The 14,865-nt window shown below is 39.0% G+C and overlaps 2 protein-coding genes across 2 annotated transcripts; both read right to left on the bottom strand.

Annotated features, from left to right (window-relative positions):
• Positions 1–403: 403 nt before the first annotated feature.
• LOC128474525 (leukotriene B4 receptor 1-like) lies at positions 404–2,991 on the bottom strand. Its single transcript, XM_053456880.1, has 2 exons — positions 2,867–2,991; positions 404–1,566 (listed from the first exon to the last, which is right to left on the bottom strand). Exons 1-2 carry the CDS (start codon positions 2,876–2,878, stop codon positions 481–483), a joined length of 1,098 nt encoding a protein of 365 aa, XP_053312855.1. The 5' UTR covers positions 2,879–2,991; the 3' UTR covers positions 404–480.
• Positions 2,992–11,741: 8,750 nt separating this feature from the next.
• On the bottom strand, positions 11,742–14,510 carry LOC128474516 (leukotriene B4 receptor 2-like). The gene is made up of 2 exons (XM_053456869.1): positions 14,293–14,510; positions 11,742–12,870 (listed from the first exon to the last, which is right to left on the bottom strand). Exons 1-2 carry the CDS (start codon positions 14,309–14,311, stop codon positions 11,756–11,758), a joined length of 1,134 nt encoding a protein of 377 aa, XP_053312844.1. The 5' UTR covers positions 14,312–14,510; the 3' UTR covers positions 11,742–11,755.
• Positions 14,511–14,865: the final 355 nt, after the last annotated feature.

Genomic DNA, 14,865 nt, shown 5'->3' with positions numbered 1-14,865 from the left:
TTCCTTTCATGTGACTACCTCTCTCCTTCCCCCTTTTTTATGTAATTCCCAATTTTAATCAACATTTTCTTTTTCTCCATCTTAACATCCCCAATATCCATGTCTAAGCAAAATAAAAATACAAAATCTATTAGATACAGAGATAAGCAATATGTGCCCATGAATATTTAACATGCCCCAATCAGCTACTGGATGTGGACTGCCTTGAAGATAGTGCTGCGTGGCAGCCGGTTTACGGTACTCTGTGTAATCATCATGCCTTCCAAAAATAGCCAACCATTCTTTAAAATAGATGTTAAATAAGATTCCATACATGCATGGAAATATGTCCTTAAGTAATTAAAACAGAAGAGAGTTTATATATATATATATATATATATATATATATATATATATGTATATATATATATATACTCTAGTTCTAAACACTTTAATTGATCCAACCTAATCATATATTCATACAGCAGGTATTTTGGTATTTTAATACTCTGTAGGATTGGTGGAAAATGTCTTGCTTTCCTCTGCAACTTCCCCACGTTTTCCCATTTCTACAGATTCATTTCTGCTCCTCTGACGGAAGACTTGAGAAACTGTTCGGAAGCTGGACACCTCCGATGCAGTTCCCTCAAATAGCTTGGCCATAAAACCTATCCCAGCAGATCTGATAAAAGAACCACCAGCAAATACATAAAGTATAGGGTTCACACTACTACTGAGAAATGCTAGAGCTGTAACATTTGGACGCGCAGATAAAGCTGCTCTTCTGAGCATTTGTTTTGTGTTAGGGTCTGATAATGTCTCCCCTAATACCTGTAGGATATTAACTGACTGATAAGGAATCCAGAACAGAGCAAATGTTACAATAATGAAAATGACCAGCCGACTTGTTTTACGCTTGCTCTGGAACTGTGCACTCTGTAACCGTAGGCCAATGTATACATAACAAAATACAATGATTGAAAATGGAATAAAAAATCCAAACAAACTCTCAAACAGGTATTGGAAGACAATATGTTTGGAACTACTGTGATAGGGAATACAGAGCGCCCTGTTCTTTAACAGTATTATAACACGATAAAATGGCATGGGAATAGCTAAAACTGCAGCTAGCAACCATATTGCCAAAATCAAACGGTTGGCCACCCTCTTAGTTCTTATCTTCTGAGAAGAAAAAGGTATAGCTACAGCAAGGAACCGATCCAGACTCATGAATGTGATGAGAAAAATACTGGCATACATGCTTAGGCATCCAATGTAATGGCATGATTTACAAATAACAGGTCCAAACATCCAGTAGCCATTGCTGAGAAGATGAATGAAGAATGGTGCTGTAATTATAACAATAATGTCTGCTATAGCCAAATGTAAGATAAGGATGCAGGTTACTGTTCGTTTCTTAATGCGGGTCAATACAGTCCAGATGATGAAGGCATTGCCTGGGAAGCCGATAAAGAAAGCTATGGAAAGGATGGCTATTCCAAGCCGAGGAGAAGATCCAGATGTTTCCCCCTGAGTGTTGTTTGCAAGGGAAGCATTTACTGTATTCACCAGGCTAACCACTGTATTCTTTGTATGAAAAGAGAAGACAATTAGGAACAATAATATTGTTTTGAAAAGTATTAGCAACTTCAATAAACACATTCAAAAGAAGGTTATTTGATTATGGTGCCATGTATCTATAATGCAAATAGACCCTAAATTAAGGCCTGTACATTTTTTTTAAATAATCTAAATTTCACTAGACTTTTTAGGAAAGCTCAATGGTAAGAGAACAGGTTTCTTATGCTATGGTTTATATATTACATAGGTCTGGCCTTGGTCTCCTATACTTTTTTTGGCATTGGAGCTCTAGTAAGTTTTATATCAATGCAACGTCTGGCTCTTGATAAAGTCTTCAGGTCTTAAAGGATTGAAACATTGAGTCTCTGTAGGTATCCCAGCATATAAGTAAATGTATTCCAAATCCTGGTGTGCCCTCATTCTTGTGTCTACCTCATGTTTCTACTCTGCCAATTAATTTGTAGGAATCAATACAATTTTAACAGATTTGTATAAAAAGTATACAGGTCGTTCTGTATTACAACAACAATGTAGTATAATTTGCACAGATCCTGATTATTTAAGGATGTGTAAATAAAATAGTGCATTTACAGAACATTCTATGTGATGTTTGTCTAACTTTATACATTACAAGAAAGCCAAATGAAAGGGTGCTTTGAATATAAAAACTTCTACTTAATAGAACAGAGGAACAGACTGCAGAAATATCAGAAATTAGTAGTGTACAGGTTATACATGTAAGACATTTCACAGTTTCTCTCATTTAGTATAAAATGATGAGCATGGAATTTAGTGATCTTATATATGCAAACATCATATTCAAAGAAGGAAGGCTATTATTTCATAATTATAAATTACAATAATTTATACATTTATATTTTATAATTTATAATTTTGCAATAATGTTACACAGCTAGAAATATAAATAAAAACTGCTAAGTGACCCCAAACGTTTGAATCGTACTGTATATATAATGCAATACCCTAAAACATTAAACCTTAATGACGTGTTAATGGATTGATTAGATAAGAGCTTTGATTTTTACTTGCTGATAGATTTTAAAAAAATGTATGTAGTTATATAACTACGTATTTTAAAGATTTTTTAATTAGAATAACAGTTCCATACACTGCAATTAAAAAACAAGTAAAACATGATACATTTAGGTCAGGTACAAATAATCTAGCAACCTATCTAGAAAACTGTCACTGATTGCTTGAAATACTGGTAGCGAGAGGTTTACTCAAAATATCAACCCCAGTAAAGAAATGTGCTAGGAACTTTAATTACATAGAAGATACTTACTAGTTCAGTCATGATGCTGCAGTCCGTTATCAGAGGTGTGATTATCAACACAAACAAATGGTAACACTTGAAAAGCCTGCACCTAATGGATTTCTAGTTGCTTTGCCTGCAAATGCTTACAGTTACTCAACAGCACAGGCAGGATATTGCAAAGCACTGAATCTGTATGTTACAAGACTAAATACGTCCTGCTAGTAAGTTAGTTTATGTTGTAATAATTGTACCAATGTGAACTTCAAACCTTTGAGTGTTGGGGTCTGTACATAGTTTTCCCCTGTAGCAGGCTCATCCAATTTTCATAGTTTTGCTACAGATATTTTTTGTGAAACCTTAAAAAAAGCTTACGCTTTTCCTAGGAAAAAAAAATGTTCAGAATTTTTTTTTAGAGGGGGAGGGTGTATTAAAAATGCAACCCCTCCCTCTAAAAAGGTAATTTTCCTGACATTATCTATCCATCAGTTCCAAGACAAATAGTAAAACTAACTAAAAAGATTCAACTACAAAGATAAGCTGTTTGTAGACAAAGATAGCGCTGGGAAGTTGCGTGGGTATAAATATGGCACTGATAAGCTGTTTGTGGACAAAGATAACACTGGCAAGTGAGAAGTTGTTTGGGGGCAAATATGTCACTTACAGATATGCACAGTGCTATGCGCAAGCTGGATTGAGTTTAAACTATATATATTTACCTAAACGGGCAGAAATTTAGCTCCAGACACCTGTTACCTGTTATGGGGGGGGGGGGCTGCAGCTCAATCTTAAGGAGAAAAGCCTGTGATCATTCTAGTATAGTTGACATGGATGACTGACTTTGGTGACAACGGCTGCATTTACACTTTTCATTATTTTATTTAAAGATTATTATTTCTTAAAATACCATATTTGCTCATATCCAAGACAAGGTTTTTTTCAGAGAAAATACTCCTTCTTACATTCGAATAGAGGTCTGAATATAAGACTAAATCCAGATCCCCCGTGGTGGTGGTGCAGGGGACCTGGATCCGCCTCTCTCAGTGGGTGGACGTCTTTTTCTAGGGCTTCTATGAAATGACCATCCGGTGCTCCATCATAGAAGCCCCAGCAGAAGTGGTGGGCAGAAGTGGAGGTTGTGTGTGCGCATAGCGCAGACATTCCCCGGCTGCCAGAGAGGAGGATGCCCCGCAGCGCTGCAGGGGACCTGGATGGAGCCCATGTCCTTCCTGTGCTCAGTCATAGAAGCCGGGTAGCAACAGAGGTTGTCTACGCGCATCACACAGACGTCCACCGGCTGCCCCCACTAGACAACAGAGTAGCATATAGTAGGTATAAGGCATTTCTGGGGGGCAGAGTGACATATAGGGAGGTATAAGGCATATCTGGGGGGAAGAGTGGCATATAGGGGGGTATAAGGCATATATTGGGGCAGAGTGGCATATATTGGGGCAGAGTGGTACCTAGGGGTATAAGGCATATCTGGGGGCAGAGTGGCATATTAGGGAGGCAGAACAGTATATAGGGGGTGTAAGGAATTTCTGGGGCAGAGTGACATATAAGGGTGTATAAGGCATATCTGAAGGGCAGAGCGGCATATAGCGGGTATAAGGCATTTCTGGGGCAGAGTAGCCTATAAGGGGGTATAAGGCATTTCAGGGAGGCAGAGTGGTATATAAGGGGGTATAGGGCATATCTGGGGGGCAGAGTGGCAAGTCTAGGGGCAAATGTGCATAACTGGGGGGGCAGGTTGGCGAATAAAAGCAAATAAAAACAAATGCATTTTTCTCAATCATAGTTTTTATTAAATATGAAAACATAGTTTACATGTTAATTAACATTACAACAACAATGTTATAGCTGCAATTCTACCCAGTCATGTGAGATAAGTTTTTGTAGATCTTGATTTACGTTTATTCTTACAAAATTATAATCATACATTTTACTTAAATCCCTAGAAATGAGAAGACCTAGATAATATATATAGGTTGTTCGCCAGTCAAAAGTAAATTTGAATGTGTCTAATAGTGTTTTGGGAATGTGTCAGGGGACATCCCTGCCTTAATAAGTGGTTTTATTGAAAACCTGATGTGTTTACTTGGGCAGATGGGTTGCAATACAATGTATACATTTCTGTAAATAATAAATAAGAGAGTGTCTCTCTCATAAAACCCCAATGTAAGTGATCAAATTATTTTCTATGAATGAGATACATCAATGATATCAATTTACAGATGTTATCAGAAGCCTACCTACAGTTAACAAAACCAGCTTAGTAGTAGTAGTGGGTAATGGAAGGGATGATTTTTGTTGAGTCTGTCTGCTAGTATCTTGGCATGTAACTTTGCATCTGTATTTAGAAGTGAGATAGGGTGGAGTTTTTGCCTCCAGAAAAATGATGGTACCATTAAAAGATAAACACATTTCCAGGACTCTTGTGAGAACTGGTAGGTTGAATATAGGTACTTCATTCAACCATGCAAGTCATTGAGGCCCAGCTCTCCAATCACAACGTGATTAGTAAAATATATATTTTTAAAAAACTTAAAAAATTAGAAACAAATTAAAATAGTTAAAAAAATAAATAAAAATGTGTCCCAGCCTGTACTCTTTATTAAACACAAAATAATAAGCATACCAGCCGATGGAACCCATCAATAACACAGCCTCAACAAGAAAACCTCAAAACCCATGTCTTACTAGCACCGGTAAGTGTGTGTTTGTGTGTGTGTGGGGGAGTGTTAAATGGGGGCATAGGGCATTTCTGGAGGCAGAGTGCTCTATGAAATGCCTTTTAACCCCCTTAACGCCACTCTGCCTCCTGAAATGCCTTATACCTTCCTATATGCCACTCTGCCCCATAATATGCCTTTTAACCCCTTAAATGCCAGAGTGGCATATAGGGGTATAAGGCATTTCTGGAGGCAGAGTGGCACATAGGGGGTTAAAAGGCATATCATGGGGCACAGTGGCATATAGAGGGTTAAAAGGCATTTCATGGGCCACAGTGCCATATTGGAGTAGCAAGCCTGGGGGCAGATGTGCGTAACTGGGGGGCAGGTTGGAAAATACAAGGAAATAAAAACAAAAAATGTTTTTCTCAATCATAGCTCTTATTAAAAAATGTAATAGTTTACATGAATTAACATTTACTGGTAAAACCTTTTTCCTATAGGGTCGTCTTATATTCAGGCTTTTTCTCCTAAATTAATATTCAGATTTTGGGGGTCGTCTTATAATCAGGTAGTCAGGGATGTATTTACATTTTCTTATGCCCAAGGCCCGACCCCAGGCACCCTTGCTCGGCCTGGGAATGCACCACATTACAAGGCGTGCTGTGCCTTTAAGAGTGAACCAAGATGCTATTTGGAGATTAGCATGCATAATCAGTTTCCTTCCTCCTCTAAGAGTAACTAGACCAGGATCTTACTGAGGATCTAAAATCTTATTTCCTCTTTCAAAAACATCATTTTGATTTCTTTCTTTTACAAGACTCAAAAAAAATGGATTTTAACCCCTTAATGACAAAGCCGGTACATGTACGGGCTTAAAATGCATTGTTTTCAATGGGTTTATGGACTGCCCATTGTCGTTAAGGCAACGACAATTCAAAATAAGGTTTTACAAAAATATCAGAAAAAAGGAGTAATATGAGTGGATCTGTCACTTCCCCATTTTTTGTTTTAATCGGGTGCATTCAACTTGCATTACTTCATCTTTGTAAATTTCACTAATTAAAGATGGCCTTATATGCAGTTTTACAAGGAGGACTTATAAGAAAGGCGTGTTTAGCATTTGTGCCATGTAGGGCAGCAGGTCAATATGTAAATCTTTATTTTTAATTAGAATTAGAATGGTCAAAATATTTGTTCCACGCTGGCTTTGGAGGAAATAGATAACCCTACTGGAAAAATGAAGTACGCATTATGATAAAGCTGTTGTTAGAGAGCTGACTTTTAGATGTAATATGTGTGGAAAGTTATTATTATTATTACACCCTGCACTCACACCTACTGCAGGTAAAATAGCAAGCTTAAGCACAAAACCATTGAGTTTGGAAGATTGCAATAAAGAACACTTGGCATGAAAGGATCACTCACCCCGGTATTCCTGCAGTGTTTCTTAATGGTTTTCCAACAATGTGAGTTTGTTAACATGATGTGTTGTTTCAAGGGAGATCCATTCACAAAGTAGGAAAGTCCGGATAGTTGCAGCAGATGTAATGGTTGTTCTTACAAATAAATCATATTAAAAAGCTAGGGAGGAGATGGTCCTAGTAAAATAATGTGCACCATATTTGCTCTTTTAGGGCCAAAATAAGTTTTGGGATATTTTTCCTCCCAACTTGCATTAATTGTGTACTGTTTACATACAATTACACACATTTCCACACTTTAATATTTTGTTTATAATAATCCATTGATTATACAAATTACTATGCTTTCAAAAAATCCCTGCTTGTCTACATAGTTTGTGTGCGTACACCAATTGAGAAATTCTGGCTGAAATAAGACATTTCAAAAACATGAAAATTGTAGTGTAAAATAGCCCTGGTTCTGAATGGGGTAAAACACATTTGTGACAACATTGTGACCTATATATAAATTTTTGGGGGGTGTTAACCCATTTTCTATACATCTACAGGTATAAAGGTAAAGCAGTAAAGATTCGCGACTGTACTCTTCACTACAAGGCGCCAGGATAAGACGTGTCAACAACAGCATCCATATTGCAAATAAGCTGGTTGGGTAGATCAGATGAGACATCTCCCTCGTAAGCTTACCTGGGAACTCTCCGGGTTTGACCCGGAGATTGCCGGGTGAGCGCTGCTCCTTAGGTTCTCCGGGTCAAGACCCGAATCCTCCCGGATTGACACGCCCCGCTCCCCGCCCATTTTTTCCTGTAAATGGGGTGTTTTCTGCTGGCGTCAGTAGAGCTTGGTGGGACAGCGGAATAAGGTGACAAAATTGGGACTATTCCATGCAAAGAGGGAATAGTTGGGTGGTATGGTTGAAGGATGCACTTTTTGTTGCAGCAAACCTCATAATATGTCTCCCTCAACATATGCACTGACACCCTTGTAAGATTTTAATAATGACTGAGGGAGAGGATTCATATGACATCCGGAAGCTTGCAAGCAATCAGTTTACATGTTAAAGTGGGATAGATAGAAGCAGGGCATAAGCATACCCCCTAATATTTCAGATGCCCACCTATGTTGGGGGGGGCAGGGTACAGCAAGAGGGGGAGGGGGAGGCTGGCCCCAGAAGATCCCTGTTGCGAGGTGATCACCAATACTCCTCATTGCCTGTAAACGCTGGACAGCGGGGGGGGGGGCAGCTACACAGAAAAGCTGGCCGGTGCCCAAAAAATCAGGACTATTCTGCAAAACTGGAACTGAGGTATGCATAAATAATAAAGAGGATCACTGGCTATTGGTGGGTAGAGTGTTCATTGTTACAGCTATATATGTACTTGCAGACCCAATATACAGTGCTGTAGAATATGATGGTGCTATATACATCAATAAATAATAAACCTTTGCAGAGATATGCAGATTAGCCCAATGGCATTCACCAGTACAAGTTGGCCACACTGTGGGGATGGGGTGGCCAGCATGTTGGTGTCCATCTAATACCTACAACTTCCGTGATGGTCAGTTTGTAACTAAAGATGTGTTCTTATGGTTTGCTAGGATTCATGAGAGAGGTTATAAGACAGCTAGCGAGTTGCCTTAACAAGGCATATAACATTTACTCCGATTTGTTGAAAGCTTCCTGTCGGCTACAAATATTCTCTGCGCTTTTCTGTGGTGATGACGGTGTTAAATTTTTGTTGTTGCTAAAAAAGTTTTTTTTTTAAAAAAAAAGCTTAAAAGTATCTGTTAATGCTTAGGCAGTGTTTAGCCAGAACTTCAATATATAAACAATAAACTATATAGACATCAATATACACTACCGTTCAAAAGTTTGGGGTCACTAAACTGTCTTCATGGAAAACAAAGAAATTTCTAGCTGTGTAACACAATTGCAAAATGGTTTTATTATAATCAATTAGCATTTAAACTTAAGCTTGAAGTAGTGAAAACAACATGCCTGCTGAAAAAAGGGTCTCTGTACGCCTATGAACATATTGCATCAAAAACCAGCTGTTTCCAGCTACAATAGTCATTCACAACCTTACCAACGTCTGCACTGTACTTCTCATCCATTTCATGTTATTTTAATGGACACAATTTGCTTTTCTTTCAAAAACAAGGACATTTCTAAGTTATCACAAAATTTTGAAGGGCAGTGTATTATTGGCACAAAATGTGTTTGTTCTGAAGTTTGCAGCATTGAGATTGCTCAATATTTGCTTACTCCGCCCAACTGAAATAGCTAGCTGTCACACACTAAGTGAAATAACAGTAAACTTTAATACCTAATTTAAAGAAAGTACAATCTGTAGAACAGATGTTAATATGTTAATGCTTTATAGCAGGTCTGGACTGGCCATTTGGCTAACCAAGCAAATGCCCGGTGGGCTGTTGGCTGACAGCGCCACACACTCATGGCAGACTGTGCCTGGTCGCATGCTACCTGGAGCATTAAAACATAACATGCTTCTATGCATACCCAGCTGTCGGCCGCATTTACATTATCAGGCACCTGCTGACCTTAATGTGCCAGGGTGCCCTGTCATTGTCAGCCCTGCTGTTCTTTTATAGGTGGCCTCTTGCTAGTAGTGGTAACCAAGGGATTGGTAGCAGGTAAAGCAGCAATTTTTGACTCAAGAACATGACTGTTCCTTTTAAGCTTATAAAAGGCCACAACAGTCTAGAAGGTGTATTCACTAGACCACTCACAGCAGAAGAGTTGTGACCCACTAGACCTCTCACAACCGAAGAGTTGTGTTTTACTCCTTGACTTCACTATTCATTATGAAGGTCCAAACCTCAGTGAAGATGTGGAATATGTAGAAGCCATAGAAGATGCTTGTAAATTGTAGTATAATAAATAGTTAAATAAGTGATGTTTCTTTGCTTTTAAGCATTATAAAGGACCAGCTCAGCCTCCAGGAAACAATGGAGAAACAATGTTGGCTTCATGTTGGATAGTGAATAAGAGAGTTGAGAGCATAACTCTCCTGACAACTCTCCCTTCAGTGACTAAACTCCTCAGGTTTTCTTTTTTATATATAGACCCTCTCTGTCAACAAACTGTAATTTTCTCTATAGATTCACTGGGTTTAAAGTTACCAGATGTACAGTTGATACATAGCACATAGCTGCACAATGTGTTATAAATACATAAATAACATTACATTGCTGTTACATGAGATATAACAGTATTGTCAAGCACATTCACTGCCTGTATTCAAATAATAAAACTGTGGAATCAGATGCGTTTCCAGACATGCATAATGAAATGGTTTTGTATTCTGTTATGTATCTGTAACATTATTGCCACAGCTATTTCAGTTGTAGCTACCTACTCTGAATCACACACACAGTCATGCTGACCTCTTGGAGATACTTATTTTCTGGAAGATGGAAGGGTAGATCAGTGTTTTACTTCAGGCTGGTAGCACCACCTGCTGGATTTCTGGGGATCTGAACTACCCTTTCCGAATACGTTTATGTACTAAAAGTGTGTTTGTTGGTGAATTCCAACACAAAAGCTCACTGACTGCCCTGTAAGTTGCAGGGCGACTTCAGCTTTTTGCAAGTCAAACTCACTTTAATAGGCCTTACTTAATGAACTGATAGGATGAGAATTCATGAATATGATCGGATTGACATAATTACTGTACAGTATGCAAAGTGAACGTGGCCTTTTTTTGCAGGGAACACTATCTGCAGCCTCCTCATTACGCAAAACATATTTGGTAAGCTGCAGTGCTTGAACTTCCAGCAACCCACCAATGAACTACTAAAATCGCTCTCTCTTCCCAAAAGGTGATAAAGAAAAAAGCAAGAGGGCATTATATCTGTTAGAGTACACCTGATCTGTTCTGTTCCAAAACCACTTTTTGTTGCTTATGAATGCCATATGTATTATAGGCAGTTCTTTACAGTTTGCAAAAAATAAGCCTGTAAGGCTCAAAGCCACATAAGCTTTTAGACCTCAGAGGGAATCTTTTTCAGATCTTAGCTTGTGTGGCTCCTTATGCACATAATATGCTGTCCCAGGTGATGTGCATATAAAGTCCAGTTTTGTGTTTATCCATGTTTTTATTTTATCTTTAAGTTCTATAGAAACCTCTGTTAGCAGAGCAGCGAGAGAAAAGAAGATGTACGCAATCTGCAAGATTTATGGGAAATCTTACTTTCCATTATGTTGGCCAAGAGAGGCATGCAAAACAGGCAAGTAGGGGCAGATACCAGGAGGGGAAATTTTTTCATACCCCTCGGAGAGAAATAGATTACTCATCAAGTAACACGGCATACATCAGCAAACCTCAGTATTCCGCTAAATGCACACATCTATTCCCGATACAGAGATACAGTGATGTGACCCTTAAAACCTCCATAAATAAAAAAAATGATTTTTGACTTCCAACTAACTTATACAGTGCAAAAGATGGAATAATCCCAAGAATATATGGACAAAATACTAAACATTATTAATTTACTAATTAAGGTTTTGTTTCATATCTGAAAAACAGCTTTTCTCAAAAGTTTGAACAGTCTGGTACGTCAAGTTAAATTCTGACCCTACATTATTTAAGAAAAGTTGTTCAGATAGCTGCTATTAATTCAGTTGTTGTAGAATGTATTCCCTTTAACTCAAAAAGCTCAGTTCAGATGTTTTTCTTGGAGCACCTCAACCATATTGATAGAATTAGCAACAATATTTACAATATGAAAATAAAATAATGGACCTCCGAGATATCTGACATGCAACTGATTTTCTCACAGTTCGTGCACTTCAGTAACTAGGAGTTATGTGTTGGCAGAAAAGGTCCTAGATCTCCATTCAAGGGCACTTCTTTCACACCATTCCGCAGTTCCATGTCCACGGATTCTCCCCGGCTACCAACTCTAACAAGACCCTTAACAAGATCTCGTTGGGACTTAACCCTTTTCTGTATCTCTGCCACAGTCCCCTCCAGAAGCTTTGCCACAAAGCCCACCCCAAATACCCTAAAAAGGTCAGAGGCAGCAAATGCATAAAGCAGAGGGTTGACGCATGCACTGAAGAAAGCCAAAGCTGTAGCTCCAGCTCTGCTCACTTTAGACGCTTTTGCTAGTTTCTCAGATATATTTCCTGTGGTCAGATTTGAAACAACTTGCATTGCATTGACCACATGGTATGGAAGCCATAGAACAGCAAATGTCACCAATATGGCTGCTATTAGTTTTTCTATTCGTGACCTTTGACCAAATCGGCTTGTCTTGAGCTTGACCAATACTAACACATAGCTAATACACACCATAGGAAAAGGAACCAAGAAGGCGACAAGCGTTTCAAAAGTGTAATGGAATATAGCTTCTCCACGGCTTGCATGACAAGGTTCACAAATACTGATATTCAGCTTTTGATTGTGAATTACCTCCCGGTAAGCAAAAGCTGGGAGAGCCAAAGCACCAGCCAAAAGCCAGATGGCTAACAGAACTTTTGTCACAACTTCCCGTTTACGGAGAGACTGAGCCATATATGGTCGGAAGACAGCTAAGAACCGGTCCAAGCTCATTAAAGCTATAATAAAGATGCTGGCATACATATTAAGGCAACATAGATAATAGGCCACTTTGCAGACTGCTCGATCAAAAATCCAGTTCTTCTTGACCATGAAAGTAATGAAGAATGGGGTAAGGAGAAGGATAGTTCCATCAGCAACTGCCAGGTTGAGGATAAGAATGCAGGTCACGGATTTCTCTCGTCCCTTCAATTTCCACAATATACTCCAAATGATAAAGGCATTACCGGGGAGTCCCAGGGAGGCCGCCAAAGCAAGAAAGATGGTACCAGAAATGAGGGAAGCCTGGGAACTCAACAGAGTGTTATTTCCAAAACTATTGACACAGGTGTTCATGTCTGTGATGGCAGCTAGAGGGAAAAGATATAAAAATGTTTAAAAAAATGTCACTGACCTGAATATAGAAGCTGGATGTCAAATATTTTAGGCTTAATTTGTACATCTGTATATTTCTGCTACCATAACCATATTTTGTATGTATTTATATATTTATATATATATATATATATATATATATATATATATATATATACACACATTACTGTGACGCACAAGGAATACATTTTCCATCAAGGGATGCAATCAAGAGATGATTGTTTCCTGTAAGGAAGCACCAAGACAATAATAGGGAAATTTGCTATCATAGAAGACTCATTGACAGAAATTAATTGGCTTAAGCAAAAGAAATGCAATTTCTCAAATATTTTTTAAACCATTTGCATTATAAAGGGAAAGTAATGTACTCACCTATCTGGCCCTCATCCAGATGTAATAAATGGAAGCTTAAGTAGCTAATTACATCCACCAGATGCATATTGGACCTTGTTTAAGATTATTCCTTGCTGTGGTATAAATATGCGCTTTTACTATTTTACTTAAGAAGTGTCATTAATATTGTAGGTGCAAATCCATTTGTTAATTTGCATTTTCCCACACCCACATACCAAAATACAACCACCATTTAATTGTTACGGCTGCTATTAACCAATATGTTATATACAAAACAATTTTTACCACTAAATCCCTTACTGGTAAACTGAGGCTAATATGAATGTAAAGGCCAAGGGTACTACAGGTAAAGCCACTGATCTGCTGCCACCGCCTGTGCTGCTGTCATAGTGAGCGCAGCATAGTATTTATGAAAGGATATTTCTAGAAAAGTGTTAAAAGTGCTCCATACACCATATCAACCAATGCATTGTTCCTGGTGATTGTTCTTTATACTCGGACCCCATTGGTTGCCCCCCCAAGTGACAGGTTATAAGACTATAACCATACTTAAAGAGCGCAATAATAAATAGAAACTCCATCCACCAAGTCTGTAGCGCTGATGGTTATTAGAGACGCATTCACGATCTCCTGTTACTGTAAGAGAAGTGATGACTGCATCTACCTGATCAATATAATAACGAGTAACTGTGCATGAATCTATTACATAAACAATTCTTCTATATACTGGCATGCGATCCATACACTTTATTGGAGAAGCCTGGAGATAGGGCTGAATTCTACTTCTTCTGTACAAATGGATGTGGAAACTTGGGGTTCATGATCGAATGAATAAAGCAGTTTCTTGTTTTTTACTAGAAAACATACATACACCACCAATCCAGTATACAAAATATGTTGTTCTAGGCAGCATATATATACATCTAACTCCTAGTATCCCCATCCATCGGGTTGGCCAAGGTGGGAGTTGGAATGGATGGACAAGCACAGTTTGATCATTCTCCGCTTCAGGAGAAAGCCGTGTAATCGGAACAGGTACTTACCAGCGGGTGTGAGATTCATTTTAGTATCTGGGGTACTCTGGGGTCTGCTCCTGTCTGTTCTCTGTCAGAGCGCTCTTTGGGAAACGAAGGTAAGGCTGCTTAACGCATAACCTCGGCATGAAGCTGGGAGTAACGCTCATGGCTACTAGCGATGTGCAAAACGACGCTGAGTACACAGTTATGTTCTCTGTGAATAAACCGGTCGGGTGTCCTGTCTGTACCTGGCGTCTCCCTGCCCCTGCCTCGCTGCGCTCCCTTTCCCTCAGCCCCTCATTCCCGCTCTCCAGTTGTAACATGCCGCATGGGGGTGACGCCCAGCTCCTGCTGACACAACTTCGGATAGGAATGTTACCACATGCCTCTCCCTGACGCTCCACGGAGCCTCTCCACCGCCCTCACCCTGGGGACGTCTAAATGGGAAACACTTCAACTCCTTATTAGCCCCATTAGCTCCTGGGACGTTTTATTCCCTCTCATATGTTTGTTGTTCTGATATTTATATATGGTTTTGGCTTCCTCTCTTCCTTCTCTCATCCAGCCCTCTTATCGCCATTACTTACTGAGTCGGATGGC

This window comes from Spea bombifrons, chromosome 1 (assembly GCF_027358695.1).
Source record: "Spea bombifrons isolate aSpeBom1 chromosome 1, aSpeBom1.2.pri, whole genome shotgun sequence".
NCBI lineage: Eukaryota > Metazoa > Chordata > Amphibia > Anura > Pelobatidae > Spea > Spea bombifrons.
This window is presented reverse-complemented; position numbering and strand designations above follow the sequence as displayed.